General features: G+C 41.1%; 1 protein-coding gene across 4 annotated transcripts in view; it reads left to right on the top strand.

Annotated features, from left to right (window-relative positions):
- Positions 1–3,491: 3,491 nt before the first annotated feature.
- nhsb (Nance-Horan syndrome b (congenital cataracts and dental anomalies)) overlaps positions 3,492–20,838 on the top strand; it is a 50,731-nt gene continuing 33,384 nt past the window's right edge. For all 4 annotated transcript variants that reach the window (XM_031846160.1, XM_031846161.1, XM_031846163.1 and 1 more), the window contains exon 1: positions 3,492–4,094. In XM_031846160.1, coding sequence (XP_031702020.1) covers positions 3,815–4,094 — 280 coding nt within the window. In that variant the 5' untranslated portion in view covers positions 3,492–3,814. The remainder of the gene's footprint in view (positions 4,095–20,838) is intronic.

The raw sequence follows: 20,838 nt of genomic DNA on the forward strand, positions 1-20,838 counted from the left end.
AAACTGTATTGGTTGCTGGAAGTGTTCTTCCTGTCTATATCAGCTGTGAAGCATTCTCTTCTTAATGTGGTTTCAATGTAAGTGACAAAATAACTAGCAACTGTAGCTGTCACATGCATGTAGTGCAGTAAAAAAGTAAAGTAAAATATGTAGTGAGCTGTAGTGGTGTAGAAGTAAGGTAGCATTAAATGGAAACAGTCACATAGTGTAGAAGTAACTTCAAAAAGTACAGAACTTGAGTAAACGCGGTGATAGTTTCAGATGCTTTTCCAAAAAAAAGTGGCAAAACTATGGTGTGAAAATACTCTGGTACAAGGAAAAGTCCTGCATTTAAAACAAAAGTACCATTGAGTCTACACAGGACAGCAGGAATGGACCATGGAAAAGTTAACATTTATATCTGCAATACAACTTTGAGCCACATGAGGGAGCCTGAACGCTCGTATTGTTCTGATAACTGGAGCCTACTTATAACATTGAATCTCATATGATAGGCTAGAGTACGTTTTGTTTGTTTTACTGATGAGAGCAAAAAAGTGACTGCCTAAATGCAATTAATTGGTCTCATTTATATAAGTATTTAGCATGTGGATATGTTTTCAATAACACATGCATAAAACCATGTTGTGACTCTTCAAACGTATATCTCTTCATAAAGCTGGTTTGCATGTTCGAGATAATATAAGTGATGTGGAAATAACAGTAAAAATGGTCAGGAACGTTCATTCATGCACAGTTTAGCTCTTCTCACGATTTGCAGATATGGCCTGATGTGAAATAGGAAGAGATGGATGGTCATTTTTAAAGAGGGGTTCCCCAGAACAAATATTTTTGTTATCACTCTTATTACTAAGTCTGATCACGCCAGAGGCTCTGAAAACATCCGAGCCTTTAGTGTGCAGTGTCCACATCTGTCAAATAAATGTAGCGGAGTAGAAGTGCCCCACTGCACCACTTATTGTGTCAGTTCACTTCTCTATGCAGATTTAAGATCTCTGTCATATCATGACACTGAGGATGTGAAATGTCAAATTCATAGGATTTAAAGCAATGATCACCACGCTTCACATTCAAAATAAAAGGAGATGAAGGGTGAAAATGTAAGTAAGTAAAGCTATTGTATATACTACCTTTTTTAACACATGTCACAAAGAGCTTTACAGTAACATGTGTAGAGAAAACATGAAATCCAAGCGGATACAGCCAGATATGTTCGAGTTAGGGACAAATATAAAGGCACGCACAATTTCACACTGTCCGTTTGAACAAGCAACAATACTGTTCATTCCACTCGGCTCGTTATGAATCATCACTGCATGGTTTACTGCTTGCTGGGACGCAAACATAGAACATTGTACTATTTGTTGTCACGCTTGTCTTCTCGGCAGCTCGGAGTGAAGTGCATGACAGGTCACTGTCAATCTATGCCGCCTCAGATTTGCTGCCACAGCAAGTTTACAGCAGACATGTCTATATATATATACAGACTGAGCCTCGAGGCTATAGGACAATTACTTTGAATGAAAAACACAACAGCCTGGCTTAGCAACCTGGAACTCAACTCAGCAAAAAAAAAAAAGAAATCTGTTCACTGGACATCGTTCAGCTTCAGTATACTGGAGGCTCCTCTCCTGCTGAACTTTTCTGAGTTCACAGTTTAAATTCTCAGTGTTTGAGCAGGGGGATGCAGAGAAGTGTGCACTGCATTATATTCTACCGGTTTATTCTGCAATATGTTGCATTTAAATATCGTTTAGTCCTGTATTGTTTTCTAATCATCTACTATACGCTAAGTCTAAAACTGGCCGGGAGTGAAGGAAACATTTTCAACACTTTGGGAATGAACTATTTTTGATCGTGTGCTTCCTAAATTGTTAATTGTTGTGACTTGTTTATCATGGTTGGATGGTTAACAGCACCACGCCACATTAAATCTGGTTATTTTTACCAGAGGTTTGGTCTATACCGATATCCAGCGGCTGATGGCACCAATCAAAGATAATCCACATTTTTCATGGCGACTGCATCTTCTTTAACAGAAATATTAACTACGAGCACATGACCACAACAGTACTCGAAAAAGATTGCAGCTGGAAAACAAAAGCTTTGGGCATGTGCATTGTTTCCCCAAACTCGAGATACTTGACTTGACACATGTCCCCAAATAGCCCCCCCCCCCTGAAGCCAAGCACAATTGAAGCACCATTTAAAAACTATTAGATCCAGCCACTGACCTTAACTTGTAGAATAATGATGAATAACAGCAGGAATTATTTTTTGAAATCATGCGTTAATGCAGAACTACTTTAATTTGTAAGTTTCTCTGTCACTGAAGCCAAACTGTGTTCTGCTGCCAGCAGGTGGAGCTTTCTCGTCGCCTCTACGACAAAGACAACATAATTTAGGACACAAAGTAATGAATGCAAGTTGCACTAAATACCATTTTCTTAATAAAATCTCTGGTAACGCGACAGACGCGTGCTATAATGTCTCTCTTTCCTCCATATTTAAAGCACTAGTCTGGGATATTCAAAGTGAAGTTATTATCAGTTTATAATATAAAAATATGGACCTAATGTAAATAGTTTTATACTATCAAAAGTGTTTTCAACCTGTCTTTATTATCATCAGTATTCTTCAGTGTCATTACTTCAAGCTACTTTCAGATGAATCTTGAGAAAGGGAAATAAATAAGCATAAAGAAGATATATCTGGCGTTAAATACTGACAAGTTCATTAGTAAAAGAGTTAAGAAACATTACGTTTCCAGATCAAACTGGCTTAGTTAACTCCTAAAATATAAGTTGAAATTTCCTCATTAACTACCTGAAATTCTTCTGTTAGAGTTGAGCGTTGCTGTCTGCTTATGAATTATATATAGATCAACCACTGTGCATTGCTCCATTAGTCCAGATGTTATCAGGTGCAAATGTTTGAGAGTGAAAACGAATAGAAATGAACATTTGTCTTAGTAGTTTTAGTCCTCTGCGTTAGCGGATCACCTACAGGGTCACATGGTTGAAGATGCTCCTCTGTCAGTGTGTCCTGACATGATGAGACACGTGTAGCTGTACTCTGGTTGTCCTGACCGCTCCCTGTCCAAACACATCCACATCTCCGGGTTTTACCTCAGTCTACTCTCTCATCCTCTCAGCCTGCGCACAGCTCAGGCCACAGACAGGCTCCATCATTACCCAGAAATATGAGCATACTAAAACCGGAAAAGCAAGGACGGACCTACAAAATAAAAGCTTATGGCTAGCAGTCTGAGTATGAAACAATATTAGTGTGTATAAAAACCGGCATTTGAAACCTATTCTGTATGCTGCTGATTTCTGTTTTGTCAACGCCTATGTTTTGTGTATTTCCTATGGCTTTCGCAAACCTCCGCTATCGGTGTTATTTTAAATTCTCCTCTACCCAGCCTCTTATTTTGAAGGTTTAAAGCGTTGCTTCCTTTTCGTTATGGCTGGCTTGACGCTGCAAGGAGGCGACCCATGATCGCAGACTCAACACGCATCCTCACACCACTGACCTGGGCTTAGCTGTGTCCTGCATGTGTGTGCATGTGTGTCCGTGTGTTGAGCGGGAGTGTGAGTGATCCCCACAAACCATCAGCAGGATGGAGGATCTCAAGGAGAATCTGGGAACTTTGGATTGACGCCCGGGGATAACGCGCGGTCGGCCCGAACCTCATCGGGTTTCTCGTGGATTTATATATTTGGATGTTGTCTGTTTCCCCCTTTCTCCTTTTTCGTCTAGGCAGTGGGAATTTACGCTTGGCTTACAACTCCTATTATTTCTGGCGTGCAAAATGCCGTTCGCCAAACGGATTGCGGAGCCGCAGCTTCTTTGCAGGCACCAGATCCCCAACGATGAAGGTCTGCTTTTCGAGGACCTGTGTGCCATCAGTAATGTGGTTCTGTCCCGGACCTTGCGACAGCTGTCCGACCTGGCCCGGCACGCCTGCTCCATATTTCAGGAGCTGGAGAACGACATCATTAGCACCAACCAGCGGGTCTGGGTCCTCCAGAACAAAATAGGCCAGATACAGCAGACTGCCTGTGCCCTAGACCCTAAAAAGGAGGCAGTGCGTAAGTAGACCACCATGTGCCCCCTCTAAAAAAAAGAAAAAAGAAAAAAAAGAAGAAAAAGAAACCATTTCATGATTTACACCTGAGCAATGTGTGATTTTTGTTTCATGTACATCCTACATGTGTGCCTTCATGCTTCGAAGGGCGCACGCCTCAAAATTATTTTTACCCAGCTGCACGCACGCCCGCCTCAGTCGCGGCCGCGCTCTCATACACCCCCCCTCATTGAAACGTGTCACACGGTTGCGTTTGCACATTTCACCATCCAGTATCATCTAGATGCATTTTCACAGCGCGGGACGTGTTGACTGCTCATTCATTTAGGCGGTCCAGACTCCGTGTGTGTGTGTGTGTGTGTGTGTGTGTCCGTTGACGACGGTGGGGATAGGGGGGGGGGGGTGTGTGTGTGTGTGTGTGTGTTCACAGGCGGGCAGCGCGGAGCGGAGGGGCGTGTGTTGCCGCTGCATTGGCTCAGTATCGCAGTCTCGTTACTGCGGGTAGCTCACACCTGAAGCATGTTCAAGCGGTGTTTTCTGGGGCCACAAAAAAAAAAAAAAAGACCGCCTCGTTAATTCAGGGTGTGAATACGTGAAACTCAGAGGCGAGGATCTGTTAAACGGTGTGTGTGTTGGGGTTTTCAGAGGCGACTCCCCGTGCGCCAAACCCACCCTTTCCACATGCAGCGGCACCAACACAGCATCAATAATGAATCCAGATGCCCATGTTGCAGAGTAAACATGAACTGATCATGACTAGAGGTTCAGGTGTCGACTGAGGACGGATCACTTAAAAAAAAACAAAAAAAACACCCCCCAAAAAACCAGCCTGATTGGCATCAATGGGAGACTGCAATTCAATGAAACAGCACGTTCTGTACAGCATATTATTTATGTCCTCTGCAGTGCTTTCAGTATAAGGCGTTTGATTTTAGACGACCCGTTCAGTGATTTTACTCCAATTCTGTGCAGTGGGATTCATCGCTGCTGTAGGTTATCATAATCTGGGACAACCAAAGAGCATTTTGGGGCCTAAAGCTACTGTAGGCTCATGAACTCTCTCTTTAGATTAACCCCCCAACCCCCAACCACACACACACACAGGAGCATAATGTGTCAGCGAGGATGTCTTTATTACATAGAGTAGTCTTATTGCTTGTTGTTTGCTGTGGATCTGGATGAATGAGGCTCTGGTATAGAGGACTTTACGTGCCGTCTCTTGGATTTAAATTGTGAGAGAAAGATTGTTGTCTAGCTGAAAGGGACAGACATTTCTACGCTGAAGTCAGTGTACAGAACAACACTCCCAAAAGTCTCGCAGCGGTGCACTCACATCTCACTATTCTTAACTCCTTAAACCTGCCAGCAAACCCAGAAAACATGTCTGTCGGTTACACTTGTGCTCAGAAAACCCTGACATATTGATTTGTCATGTGGACTGTGACATACAAGATAAGTATCACTTGGCGCAAGCTTTTCCAAGAGTTTTGTGAGTCTCAAATCCTAGAATGCCATCGTGCAGCTCATGCAATCATTTAAGAGCGAGCCCTTTGCTCCCAACCTGGAAGTCAGGACCCCTATGAGCTCAAGAGATAAATCTGGTGTGTTGCAATTAGAAAACGCAAAGTTCTGATACATACAATTTTATTATATTTGATAATTTTCTCAGAATTTCCTCAAATCTTTGCTTCCTCTCTCGTCTGTTTTACCACTTCAGGCCTCTAAATATGATTCAAATTCAACAATATGAGAGGTTAAAAATCATTGTTTACTTTGTGTGATTTTGGGTAGTCCCAGACAAAAGTTGACACCCCTGACAGAGAAATGTTTCAACTAAAAAGGCGGTCTTACCGTTAGACATTTAAAGCCTTGTTGACCAAAAACCAGACCCCAACACTTGGGCAGTGTCAGAAATTCAGAGTTTGCTGCTACGAGCCATGTCTACAAACCCACCAATCAGACGAAAGCTTAAAATGATGCAGATCACACTGGCGAGCTAGTGTAAGGCTAAACGGCTAAAAAAGAAATGACCACAAACTCCCTTTTAAAAACAGGAATTTTATGACACCATCTGAGTTTTTTATATATATATAGAGGTGCCGGCACCTTATGGTGTTTTTATTTTATTTTTTTTGTTCGTAACAGTACGATTCACCAAAACTCCATCACACAATCAGACATTTCTCAAAATTGACAGTCTGACACAGATCGTGACCAAGACTTTATCAGCTCCATCTCAGTGTGATGAACACAGTCTGTAGGCGCTTTTATTAACATGCTACCATTGTTTGGATGTGCTTTACAGCGATATCTAGTCCTCACACCATGCAGGATCTTCATTCATCCTTCATCTCTATTTCGGTCTTAGATATTTCATTCAACACACTGTCGAGTAAACTGGGAGAAACACTCTTCGGCTGTCTGTGTGGGACTTCAGCTTGGTTGCGGGGAGAGTTTGAGTCCTCTGTAGACCAATGCTCATACTTGGATGCCAACCAAAGTTTTGCTATTTTTATTCAGCTTTCAAAAGGGCTATTATCTTCCCTCTTACTCTCAAATGGCAGCAATAACCCCGAGGAGATGAATATCTCCGAGTGTACACACAGGCTGATATTGAATGTCAGTGGCAACAGAGTTTCCTCACTTCATAGAGTGGATCAAGATTTCAAGGCAGTCAATATGTTGCTAACTTGGATTGATCCTGATCATGGCACTAGGCAGTGCTCAGATGGTGTTGAGACGGTTTGTGTCCGTCAGTCATGCAAAACAATGTGTTGTGGTGGACATTCATCAAAACTCATTCAAACTGTTCTACTCGTCATCTGACAGCAGCAGTGACAACGGTAGGCCATCCATGTATCCAACTGTCAAAAAGTCAACAACTGTCAGCCTGTTTGATGATTTCTTTTAAATATTTCATGCACTTTCATTCCACTATGTCCGCCTTGAATGACACAAATGCTTATGTAAGTCCCAAACTATACTACAGCGGTGCAGAGAAAAATATAAAATAATCATCTATTTTAGGGTACCTGCAACAGTTTATTTTATTGGTAAACCAAACATAAAGTCGGATCCTGTATCACAAAACTAAATCAAATGAAATGTACGGATCTCTGTATAATTTTCCACAGCAGATGATTGTCTTCATTATTTGGCTTGTAGGATGTTGGAGGTTAGTGAGGAATGCCGGTTGTAGTTTGTTGTAGTTCGAGTCCATGGTGCTTTCTTTGGGTTTCCAAGATATTCATTTTGTTATTATAAAAGTCTTAGAAAACTAGCAAGTTTAAATTGGAGGGCTGAAGCCAAAGATCGAACGATTGGCATTTTTACTTTTATAGATGGCCATGAAAATAAATTGGCAGTCAAAATGGTTGCATTTTGGTTTTGTGTTGATCAACTGGTTGACTAAATGTTTCAACAACTTTCTTTAGGACTACATATTGCTGTGCCACCATTGCTTTTTCCCTTTACTTTATTTTGTTTTGCTACATGATGCTTGTGATGTCATGTACGGCTGAAAGGGAAACAAAACCACAGCAAAAACAAACAAATAAATAAAAAACAGAATCTAATCTAATCCCACACAAACCCGTTCAACTGAGACAACCATTAAAAGGTAGTTAGTTTGAGGCATTAACCATCCAAGTAGGTTTGAGAATAAAGACGTTTCGGGTTGGATTCAATGACTGAGGTCTCTCACACACCATGAGGATTCAAAAAGGTGTTTTCTGTTAAAAGTTGCACTTGACGACACTGAAGAGACCACACGGACAGACATCCGACCACCGGCATGCACACACACCAGTGCACTTTAAACATAAACAGCAGAGATATTAACAAAAACAAACCCTTTTTTACACAAACAGAGAATATGTCTAATATACATATATGGAGAAATACCGGTGGATCATGTATCATGTGAATTATAACTATATAATGGCTGAAGAGAAAGCAGTCAAACACACAATAACTTAATTTATGTGAGGACATACAGTAATGATGCATCAAAAACATGAGCGGGTACAACAAATAGTAGCAAACACGAGATAGTGAACATACATCGTCAATATTATACCTGCTTAACATCAGTAAATTGGTATAATCATTGTGAGCATGTTAGCATGCTGACGTTAGGATTCAGTTTTTAAATCACTGCTGTGTCTAAGTACAGCCTCATAGAGCCAGCATGGCTGTTTTTTTCTGTTTTTTCCTGTCTCCATTGTTTGTTCTCAGCTGAGCTAATGTTGTGTTCAAGTCATATTGTACAGATGGTAAGACCCACCCCTTAAATGTCAAAAAGAAGGACCGAAGTATCAACAAACCTGTAGCAAAATGACTGCAATCATCCAAATTATATCAATACTGACACAAGCACAGTCTATTCAGCTGTTTGTGGTTTCACTTGTTAATGAACCACAAAGAATATGCACAATACACACGACACACAGGATACAAATAGCAAGTTCAGGCATAATTTCCCTTATGCCTGGTTTGACTACAAGGCTAGCAATGGTGGTAACCAAAGTATTTACATAAAACTCTGTTAACACTCACCGCAGCGGGACAGGTTTGGGTTCAGCAGCAGAATCAGCTCATATCAACTCTCGTGGTGCAGAACACACACAAACACACACACTCGTACACGATGGGATTTTAACAAATATGTTGTGCTGCTCTGGCAACACAGGTTCCTTCTTGGTATGCCATTTAACGCAAATTTGACTTTGAAATTTCAGGGAGTATGGCCTGTGGCAGCAGGGAAAGTGGTTTATCTCGCTAGTCTGCACAGTAACAGGAGAGCGAGTGAGGCCTGGTTTAACCTTTCAGCCGAGTCAATCTCTCTCTCTAACATTTTTACTATTTCTTGTAGTACAACTAGCGTCAGTTCTGTAGCACGCATCATATTGCTGAAGCAGTTCGCTATGGACAGAAATGAGAAGAGAGATGGGGTAGAGAGAAAGAGAGAGAGAGAGAGCTAACAGCACAGTGTGTGAGCCTCGGTGAAGTCAATGTGTTTGTTTCTGTCTGTCAGTCCCAGACACAAACAAAAACTTAAAAGCAAAAGCAGAAATAGAGGCATATTTTACAAATGTATATTGTGCAACTGGCCAGCAGGCTTAATCTGTTCAGTGTGCGTTCAGGGATCTGATTCCAGCCACACGAGGCAGGTTAGGATACACTCTGTCCAGGCACGTATCATCTGTCTCACACCTAACCACAGACACACACACACACAGACACACACACACACACACACACCTTAGACTAATAGCATCAGTTTAGATGTTTTCCAAATCTAATATATATGAGTATTTATGTGCTCTTGTGTCTCTCTCACGGCTTCTTCAGTGTCTGTCTCCATCTGTCTTTCCCTCCATCTTTGCTGTGTCCATTCTCCTCCTCCTCTCCATCCATACCTCTTCCCTCACTGCCCTACTTTCCCCATCATCATCAGCATGGAGAGACTTCTGCCTCTTGACAGCATATTTAATGTTTAATGCACTTTGATTTCCACCCACTTACAAGCCGGAGAGGAGAGGAGAGGAGAGTTTAATAAAGGGTGAGATGGCAGAGAAAGGAAGCCCCCATGTAGTTTAGGACTTCTGATGTGTAAGGAGAGGAAAAAAGTAAAATTCTGAAAATGGAATACAAAATATCAAGAAAGATGTCAGAATCTTGAAGAATATTAAAGAGCAACACCTCTCATAGTTTAGCCATGCCCACTTCACATAGTGAGAGTGGACAGGCATGCTAGCAGCTCTGTGAGGTTGCGGTGCATTGAGCTAAATGCTAATGTCGGCATGCTAACATGCTGGTGTTTTAACAGGTAATGTTAACCATTTCCCTAATTAGTGCTAAACACAAAGTGCAGCTGAGGCTGATGGGAATGTCATTAGTTTCATATGAATTTCGACAGAAACTTTAGTTTTGTACAAATTGAAATTTTGATCTGATGGTGGCGCTAGAGATACTACAGGTTACAAACTACAGGAGATGGACAGCCACAGACAACTGATGCATTATAAGAAGTGGATACCGTACTCCCACTAACTTGAATGAGAGTGCATCGGCCTAAAGTTTTTCCCCGTTTACGGCTTTGCATCCATGTTGTGCGACCCTGCAAATGTGCATTAGTGTTTCTCGTTCCCACTCGGCCCATAGACTTAACATTGGGATGATGTGATGAAAAATACATTATTTCTAGGCCCTGAGAATGTTTTACAAATAAAACGCCCTCAAGGTTTAGTAGAGACATCTCTTCTATAATGGTGGGCCATGGGGAAGTGCTTTATGGGGTATTTCTTTTGTTGCAATCCTGTGAGTGAACACTGGGCCAACTTGGCAGCAAGGCTGAGTGGCAGCGACGTGTAATTATGAATCCCATTGCTTTTCTTGGCAGACCCGCCGTGCGTAGCTAGTTGAGGTTCGACATTGACCTCGCGTGGTGAGGGTCAGGATAGGCCATTGCCGTTGGTTTTCTCCTAATACATCCATAGACACTCACCCATGGCCCAACAGAGAAAAACATTTTACTCTTTGCCACGTGAACCTTCAGTTCTACCAATTGTAGGCCTAAAACATAGTGCTCAAAAAGGTTTTTCCCCTTGAGAGCATGATTATTCTGTACAACTTTAAGGACAATATGCACATTAGATTTTGAGGTATGGATCGTGTATATTTTGGCCTGAAGGTGAGGTTCAAGAAAAATATTCATGGTGGATACAAGTCCTTTTTATGTCTATGGAGCAAATTTTGGATACGGTGGCCACCATCTAAACGGTAGGGTCATGTGATGTGCATATTCAAAACATACTCTTGAAGCTTTCACAATAAGAACCATTAGGCCAAATTTATATCTAAAAGAGACCATTCATTCATCCGGGCAGTCAGCAAATCAGTGCCACTAGAAGACACTGGTCTGTGTGTGTGCACTGGGTGAGCAGCTTTAACTCAAATGAACAGGCCACTTCATTTCATGTTTTATGTATTCACGGAAGTATCCAAGTGAAAATGGTTCATCCTGCGCTGAGAAAGAACGCCCTCATTTAGTGTTTAAATGATTGCACTAACACAGCACATTAGTTTTGACAATTTTGTGTACAAGGGACATTTTGAAAAACAGAAAAATAGGCTGGGACTGACGTTTCCACCGTCAGTGTGTAGATAGTAGGTCGAAACAAAGAGGTAGTTGTAAAGAGGCTCAGGGGGACTTAAAATCATAGATTATTTCTGAAATGATTACATTTTCATTGCAAAGAAAAGAGTTGGGTTAATCTCTCCATCTTTGTTTGCCTTTCATTTTTCTGTCTTCTGTCTCTTTTTGATGTGTGTAATATGTTTGTGTATGACAGAGTTGGAAATAAAGTAGGAGGTCCACCCAAACTACCGCAACTAAATCAAAACATATGGTCGGCATACGTCCACTTATGTTACAGCAGAAACATGTGGGCACGACATGTGGGGAGGTCAGGCGAGAGCTATGTGATGCCCTTGCAAGCGCAGGGATGTAAACGTAAGACTGTAACACACTTTGTTATTGTCATGAGCCGACGACAACAAAGCACCCAGCTGCAGCTCGGCTTCACTTACACACACGGTTTATTTGATTCAGCTCCTCAGAGTCTCTTATGTCATTAGAGCAAAAATCACCACGACACATTTTCTCTTCTCGTGGCCCAATTACCTCTTTGCTAATTTTGGCTAAAGTAATTCCACTTCCTCATATGCAGTAACACACACACGCACACACACACACACACACAGAGCATTGACTTGCTTTCAGATTAGCCTTCCCACACCGGCAGGTTAACACTTGCATACCACCTCACACAAACATAAACACACTTGCACATGAAAATGCACACACGCAGACACACACACACACACACAACCCGCTGAACCCTGCGAGCCTCTTCTTTTGGTCTCTTATGTTATCATTTGAAATTCCGCTTTAAGTGCCCAGGTCTCTGTTGCTGTTGCAGCCTGCAATGAAACATGCATGCAGAACCTCTTGGTCTGTACATCACAGCACTCGGCCGGCTGGATGGCTGGCATGCTCGCGTTCTGGAGACGGTTCCTCGTCTGTGCAAACTGGCCTCTGGCTTTTTCATGTTGTTGTAGTTCTGTTGTAGCTGAGCAGTTATGCCAAAAAATAAACAAGACTTGAAGAAGCAAATTTTTTGGCTCATATCATCAAGGAGAGAATATTGGCTCTATAAAGCTGTAAGCACATGTAAACATAGCTAGTAACAAATATATATATTTATATATGTCTATAGAATTCATGTTTTTTTAATTTTGTTTATTGCTATTTATATGTTGATATTCTATCATAATCACCTCTATTCTTAATATATAAAAAAATTTAATTCAGGTCTACTATTGAGTAATAATAGTTATATTTTATTGAAACGTTCATGTCTCTTTAAGTCACATTGTCGATTTTAAGTCACTGAAGGATTACTTTCAGGTAGTTGCTCGTACGGAGTGGTGCCACGCAGTTTTCTGACTGTTTTTGACTTTAAACCGCTGCAATTTATTTTTGTTTCCATCAAGTTTATTTTGTATCAGTGTCTACATGCTTTCATCTACATGAGGAGGTGTGTGAAGATATTATAAAAATATTATATTATAAAAAACACAAGTTAGCTTTACGTTTAAAGCACAAGTTAGCTTTACGTTCAGAGTTTTGTTGTGAAAATGCTAAACTTGCATAGCGTATGTTACATATTGTCTGTAACCTACCTTTTGCTTTCTGTTCGTTATTGTGTCATGTGACTTGTTGCCGGAAGACAACGGTGGAAAAGTGAGTGAGAGTTGGAGGGAGGAGTGCCGGTGTTGTCGGAGTACAAAAAGTGTGGCTCAGTGTTATTTCAAAGATTTGCAATGTGACGCCTGAATATTTATATAATTTCGACAATGTGCATGTTCAGAACGAGACTCCTCAGAGCGAGACACACAATAACAAACAGACCGGGTCAAGTGAAAGGTAAAGAAAGAGGTTTTATTTCTCTGTTGGGTCTTTTTTCATAATGTCGTCAGACAGAAATTTGATAGCAGCCCGTCTGCAGGTGTCTCGTTTAATACTGGACCAGTTTCAAAAATTGTTGTCCCCACTAGTCACTTTAACACAACTACGAAAATAGAGCGGAAAAAAGCAGGTTGAAAAATACTTATAAGTGTGTAATCGAGCACCTGATATACCATACAGGTACTTTCACATATGTTTTAGATAGTGACGACAAATGTACTGTAAAATGACGCAATCGGGTGCTGAATACAAAAAATATGTATATACCATAGATACACTATAAACAGACAAACTTGTTGTGCTACAGTTCTGCTAGTAAAACTTAAGACTGCAGCTCAGTGTCCTGCTTCCTTTTGTGTGTGTGTGTCCAATATGTCTGTCCATGCATAAATGCCTCTCCAATGTGTGTGTGTGTGTGTGTGTGTGTGTGTGTGTGTGTGTGTGTGTGTGTGTGCGCGTACATTTGTGTGTCAGCCTCCTGTGACATGCTGAACTGAACTGTCCTGAACGGCTGTCAACCCCCCCATCATCATCAACATTCCCCCAAAAACCTCTGACAGATGGCTGGGGACCAGAAAAATGCACATACTCAGCAATCTCTCTGGGTCAGTGTTTGTGCGTGTGTGTGTCCGTCAGTGTCTGCGCACTGAGTGATCATCTCTGTCATCTCGTGACTTCCAGCATACAGCAGCGTGTTTAGTGCTGTAATTCCTCGAGCAGCAATGAGTAACTTTTATCTGTCTAAGGTCACCGCACCCAGAAGCAAAGAAGCTATCAGACGGAAACAGAAGTAGTTGATTCTTTTAGGAAATGTTTCATCAACAGAGGAAGGAAACATAAAGCACGTACAGTGTATTCATTGTAAATAAGACTTTTAATGGCTGCTTTTAAGTAATAAGGGGGCATTAAGTTCCTCTTTAACTCTTAATATATGAGGATTACAAACAGACAAATATTCTAAACTTCAATTATAAACAAAGAAACTTTAATTTACTTTAATTTCAATTGAATTAAGAATTTATTTTAATCACTTTGACGTGGCTGTTATAGACACAACTGTTTTTACTCACAGTACCAGTTTGCTGCAGTATTAGCTTTGAACCCAAACTCCATACAGCATAAAATGTGCATCATGTTTGAATAGAGGTTTAGTGACAGTATTTCGGAGGGCCAAACTGTTCCAGTAGACACTCACACTTCTTTCTCCCCATCGCTCATCGCCTCGCTCGCTCAGTGGTTTCCTCTCAGCATCACAACAAAGTCCCACGCAGAGGCTCTTACAGATGGACGTTTCTGTACTTCACAGGGGTGCTGTTGGCAAAGAGCAGTCATGTTCAAAACAGACACAGATTTTTTTTTTTTAAAAAGAGCGATGCAGAAGAGACTGAAGAGAATAACAATGTGTAGAAAAATTGAGGGAATAATGAGTGAGCACAAAAGAACATAAGACGGACAGATTTTACAAGCCATTTTAAACCGCTCCTTGAACTTAATCCTGATTATCTAAATTTCTTTATGCCAGATAAATTATACTCACATGCAACTGCAGGATTTGGAGACGGGATTCTGCCTCCCTTAGCTCAGCAGGGCTGTTAACACTATCCTATCGCTGAAATGACCAGGGCTGTCGGTTGGTGTTGCCTGGTATTAGCAAATCAAAAATAGGATGGGAAACCAATTATATCAATAATGTTGTGACCATGAGCTCCAGCAGGGTTCAGAATATGAACAGCAGAGATTATGAGTATCAACTGGGGATTTAGGGGCAAAGCGTGGACGGTTGAGATGATTTTTTTCTGGAAGAGCTTCTGGCTGGACTTAGTAAACCATTAGCATAAGATGGAAACAGATGGAGTCAGAAAAAAAAGCTTAGGAGAGGTTGTCTGCTGCTTGTTTTAAGGACTGAGCTGCTCCTAAGGAGTTCCTCCTAAACAGATTGTCTCTGTAAGAACCTTAGCTCCGCCGTAAAGAAGATCCAAGTTAATTGGACTACGAGCAAGAAGTCAACTTACTCACCACACTGCAGGCATGTGTGTGTAAGAAAGACAGAGAGTGCACACTAGGTACAGTTTTACAGTATGTACGTATGTATGTGAACACGAAATGTAGATTAAACAAAGTTCTAAACACACTTCTTTACAAATTAGCAACACATCTGCTGAAGAAACTTGCTTTTGGTTGAATTCCATGGCTGATACAGTGTATTAAGGCGAGGTAAATTAATCCAATTTCACAGCGGGCTGGTGAGAGGTAAGGACAGCCGAGCTTAGGCTGCACTAATTAGACATATATCTGTCACTATCAATTGTATCAGTGCGCCTACGAAAGCCAGCCACTTTTTTCTGCATCACACACAAACACACGCATTACTTACACACACACACACACACATACACACATCAACTCCTCCCTTTTCCTTCACAAACAGGCACTCCCTACCACTAACGAGCCACTGGTATCAGCATATCTATACCTGAGCCACGCAATGGGTGCACAGTAAGGAGTGACACTATAAACATAATAGTGCGAGTAAGTACTGTGTGTGCTCTGCATGAGTGTTGTATGTACTGTGTCCTGCTTGATGAGTGTGCTAATGTTCCTCTGGATGACAGGCCAAAGATGCATTCACTGAACGCTGCAGGCAACCACAGCTGTTACAATGGAGAGGAGAGGAGAGGAGGAGAAGATATAAGTAGGAAAAATGATAGACTGTTGACCTGTGGCAACAAGACAAAGTGTCTACAGACATGCTAGAAGCTCTGTGATGTAGAGGTGCTTCAAGCTAAAGCCTAGCAGGTATAATGTTCATCATCTCAGTTTAGCATGCTAACATTTGCCAATTAGCATTAAACACAAAGTACCGCTATGGAAATGGTATTCACTTCCAGCTATTTGATGGCACTAGATGGCTAAAGGTGGCAATTCATCTAAGAGGTGTCATGAAATGTCACCAGAAACCCAAATGTCAACCTGGTGGTGGCATAAGAGGAAAAGTCATGGTGATCACCAAAGCCATTAGGGTTCATCCTCTGGGAACGATGCATGTCTGTACAAAATGTTATGGCAATCCATTTAATACTGAGATAGAAAACATATATACCTTCTGGTGAAGCAAGAGGAAAACCGAGAGGTCACCAAGTCATTAGGACACCTTTAACGCCTGTACAAAATTTCACAATCCATCCAACAGTTGATCAACAGACAGCTATAAAATGGACAAATTCTCACCTCAATGCATCAAACACTGCAGCTTGGTCAGTGCCCCCTATAACTATGATGCTCTATGTACCACTTTAGCGCCAATTTTGGACGTGTTAGGGATGGCGTGTCAATTTACGCTTGTTTCATGCAAAATGTCTAAATAAACTTCTGTCTTCACAGGAAGTTAGGTTTAGGCAACAGAAACACTTAGGTTTAGGAAAAGAGCGTGGTTGATGTAAACTTGACTGACAAACCACACGTGACAAACGACTGACGTGAATGTTGTCAAAATTTACTTTTAGTTTTGCATGGGACACAAACAGTGGTCCTGTGGACTTAAGTCCTGTGTTTGTTTGACCCATCCGCCTCCTGCCTGCCCCACGTGGACTATCTTGCACGATAAGGACACAGGTGTGTTTACATTGGAGCTACTTGGAAGCCTGGTGCGTTGCATACACACACTCAACAGTGCTTCGATACGTCGGTGTCGGTCGCAGAGGATCCCCGAACGAGCATCTGTATTTGCCGCATTGGGAGGGAGAACGGTTTGAAATGGAAGAATTACATCAGAGGTGACGAGAGGAGGGAAAAAGGGTTGTTTATCCAATTTTATACAACACGAATACTCCAGATACAACATGTGTGAAATAATTACAGTACCCTGACATATTCTGCTCTCATTCTATGGTCTAGTAATTATCATCACACAGTCAAATAATTACAGTAGCAAGAAATTACAATTAACCAGTTGTGTGACTTACTGGGTATTCCCCAGCTATATGTGTGTGTGTGTGTGTGTGTGTGTGTGTGTGTGTGTGTGTGTGTGTGTGTGTGTGTGTGCCTTACCCAGCAGATTACTCCACTGAGGCCAAGTCCCTACAGATGACATGTGATAGCAGATTAATAGCCTAACATATTAAAGTCACAATCCCTGTTATTTACCCTTGTATCAGTGCTTAATCAGTTAATATCTCACAGCCGAGGACTTCTTCGCCACTCGGAGCTCCTCTGCGTCACCTTTAGCGTTATCTAAAATTAATCACAGTAAATTGGCATATGGCTCATTTTTTATATACATTTGTTTTCCAGTTAAGAGCATTGTGTAACTAAATGTGCTGTAAAACCGTTATTATTAAGGCGAGTCTAATTGTGAAGCCCTTTTCATACAGAATTCATACATATTTTAAAAAATAGATGAAGAACTTCACATACAGGGATACTGTGAGCTTTAAAGGAAGCGTCCGCGGCGGGTAAACCAGACCTTTAATCCATGCGTGTTAAAGTGAAGCGGGGCCATATGGTTCTGCAGTGGATCAGCAGCACTGATCCTGAGGATGATAGAGCTCCAGCTGAACCTTTGTGCAGCGCATTTACACCATCTGATGTGTATCGTTGCAGCGTGGTCACAGGCCTGATAGCACTGATCTCACACAATCACAGCGCTCATTATCACGTTTGGGAAACGGCTTGTGCCGTTATGCGTGTTAATGTAGCGTCGGCATTTTGGTTGCCTGCGCCCATGCACAACACTGAGGGAAATGCAAGAACCATCAGCGTCAAAAAAAGAAAAAGAAAGTACATGTCTAGATGAGGTTAGTTATTCTCTTTGTGTGCGCGTACACACATACTCCTGTACGACATATACTCTGACGGAAAAACACACAGATGCAAAAATCCATGACCAACACTTGAACGTCCCACAGAAACTGGCCCTCCTCTCATCCTCGGGATAAAAGGGGAGATAATGCATTAAACATTTTCTCCTCTCTTCAACTGCTCATTATAGTACAGTCAGAGCCTCTGCCTAAAAACAGGTCGTTTCTAATGAGACGAAGCTTACTACATACTGTAACCCCATCGTTTTTACTCAAGTGTAAATGAAAGGATTTTCTGGGTGTGTTGTCCCATCTATACACATGCCGATGATGTTCAGTCACAATGACAACGTGGTTTATTGCAGTTGTTTCTGTGCACCCCCCAGAAGAATTCTGCTTGTGCAACTTCAGATTAATATCTATAGCAGCTCATTATTTACACCACATAGTTGAGTGTATAGGCTGTCAGGATCTCTTTCTCATTCCATGAAATGCACTGACGAGGTGAATCCAGGTAAAAGCCATTAATCCTCGTTGATTTATTGCAGTAAGTATATACCCATCACAGATAAAGACAGGTTGATGAATCAGGGAAGGATTTTTAAACTTTAGGATTATTAAAATTAGCATTATGCAAAAGGTCTACTGATCATTATCAGGGATGTGCAATTTAGTTCAACTGTACTTGATACTGAGTTCACGTTTTCATGCACTTACAGCAGCACAACTGCACACAGACCAAATTCTCAAAGTTGTGTGGTTCTATCATTTACATGTTATACAACTTTGTACTTTGCAAAAGTCGCAAAAGCCTATCAGAGTTAAGATTCTCCTGACGTCACTGGTGGAATCAGAAAAGGAGGAAAAGTAATTATAGCCGTCTGTGGGCACGCAGAGCACTAAGGTACCTCATACATACACAAATGTATCTTTTGTTAAAAATAATGTCGCTACCATAGTTATGCCTTGTTTAGGTGGGGTTCACAAGTAATATATTTTAAATATATTTTAAAAGTAATTTAAATTAACTCCACCTTTACCAGGTGAAACTTTAAATTGAACACATGTACTGATAATACCGAAATTAATTTTCCTGTGCATGTTGAAATTCTTTGAAACTGCAGTATTTGTATTGATTATGGCTCTTTGTCATAACTTTCTCTGCTCTTACTCTTCTGTGATTCCATGGTGGGCCCTCCTTAATGCAGTTCAGTAAAAGAAGCATCTCAGTCGCCCATACTCTGCACTATTACTCATAGACTACATATGGTTGAAGTTCACTGAGTATATTTTCTTAAAGGCCACGGTCAGATGTAAGCAGAGCGGTGGTTTCAAAGCCTTTGAACAGATTTAGTAAATACCTCGCTTAACTCCACAGTAAACCGATATATTGGATAGGGCTGACACTTATCTCATTATGTTGTGTTCTTTTGTAGTAGAAGGATTGAGCACAGGCTTGAGTTTAGAGCTTGTTAATAGAGCTGAATGAAGCCATACTGCAGAAGGTCGTACATTTTTCCTTTTTCTGTACTTTTGAATGATGGCACAACATTTTGGATGTTTTATTTGAAACTAGTGGTCATTTCCCTTCGATAGCATCCATGTTTATTGTGACTCAGGTCTTAGAACGTGCAGAGGTGTATGATATTATTTGCACATTACCAGCTGTTGAGGCACTGCAACATTTCTGTGAGTTTTTTTTCTCTGTTACTGAGTGTGCTGATTTTAATGTAACACAAATACCATTTTAACCATCATCCTCATCCCTGAATTTAAATCACCATTCTTAAGCAGAAAAAGAGTTTAGTCAATTCACCGTTTTAAATTGTGAGAATAATATAAAATCTGGCAGTTCTGTACAAACTTTTTCTTTTGAGAAGAAGCCTGTTAGCAAAGCAGGCACTGCATTGAATATCTGTGGAGCACATAGTAATGGTTTTATAGCCTGTAACATCACAATTTTGAACCCATTTATAATTATTTAATACATGTCTTTGGAGGATCGGAAAGCTATCTGAGCTTAAAAAAGCCAAATGTACATGCATGCAAGAGGCATTCAAGTCCGATTGAAATCTGAAGATGCATTCTAGCCAGATGTTAAAATGGTGTAAGAGCATCCGTCTCTACAAGACGCATACATAATCTTTACTCTTCCGATAGTGTTACTATGTCAGTAACTAGTCTGTGTAAAATATACACTTACTGTCTGATTTCCTTAATACATCCAGGCGGCAACTTCCTGGTCTAAAAAGTGCCTTAAAATTGCATTATTTCTACGGGCGTGCCTCCTCTAATGTCGCGACTCCTCTAATGTCAAAAAGAAGTCCGATTGTATAGAAGAAGTAATAGAAGTAGAACTAACTCCGCGCTCTCGTGCCACTTCCGGTTGAAAAAAGCCAAGACGGCGACGGCCAAAAACCAAGACAGCGAGGGCCACAATGTTGAATTTGAGGCTTCAAAACAGCAGTCAACAAACCAATGGCTGACATCAAGGTGACAACGTCCACATCCTATATTCATGAATACGACAATGGTCTGTCTTTGCTGTCATTGTGACAATGGCGGCTAAAGTTACACTAAAATGGTCTCCAACGGATGAAGAGGGTTAGTGGTAATACACAGAATGAAGAAATTACTGAATAAATGTGATGCGTATACATAACTAAAATGTACGCAGTAGAGGGATATATCCTTACTCTTTCTAACTTCTGAACTCCTAAAGGTCTCGCTGACCTCAGCTGCCCGCCTGATGCTTTTTTTGCTTTTTCGACTCTTGTTATCTTAATGAAAGCATACATTTTTAAGTAAGTATGAATTGGCAACTCCACCACTGTAAGATAAGTCGGAGATTCAGGTGTGTTATGCCATATTACACAGGTCTGGTAAACTCACTTCTTTCTAACGCTTCAACTCCAGAT

The sequence above is a fragment of the Anarrhichthys ocellatus genome, unplaced genomic scaffold (genome assembly GCF_004355925.1).
Source record: "Anarrhichthys ocellatus isolate YVR2014 unplaced genomic scaffold, GSC_Weel_1.0 scaffold6, whole genome shotgun sequence".
Lineage (NCBI taxonomy): Eukaryota > Metazoa > Chordata > Actinopteri > Perciformes > Anarhichadidae > Anarrhichthys > Anarrhichthys ocellatus.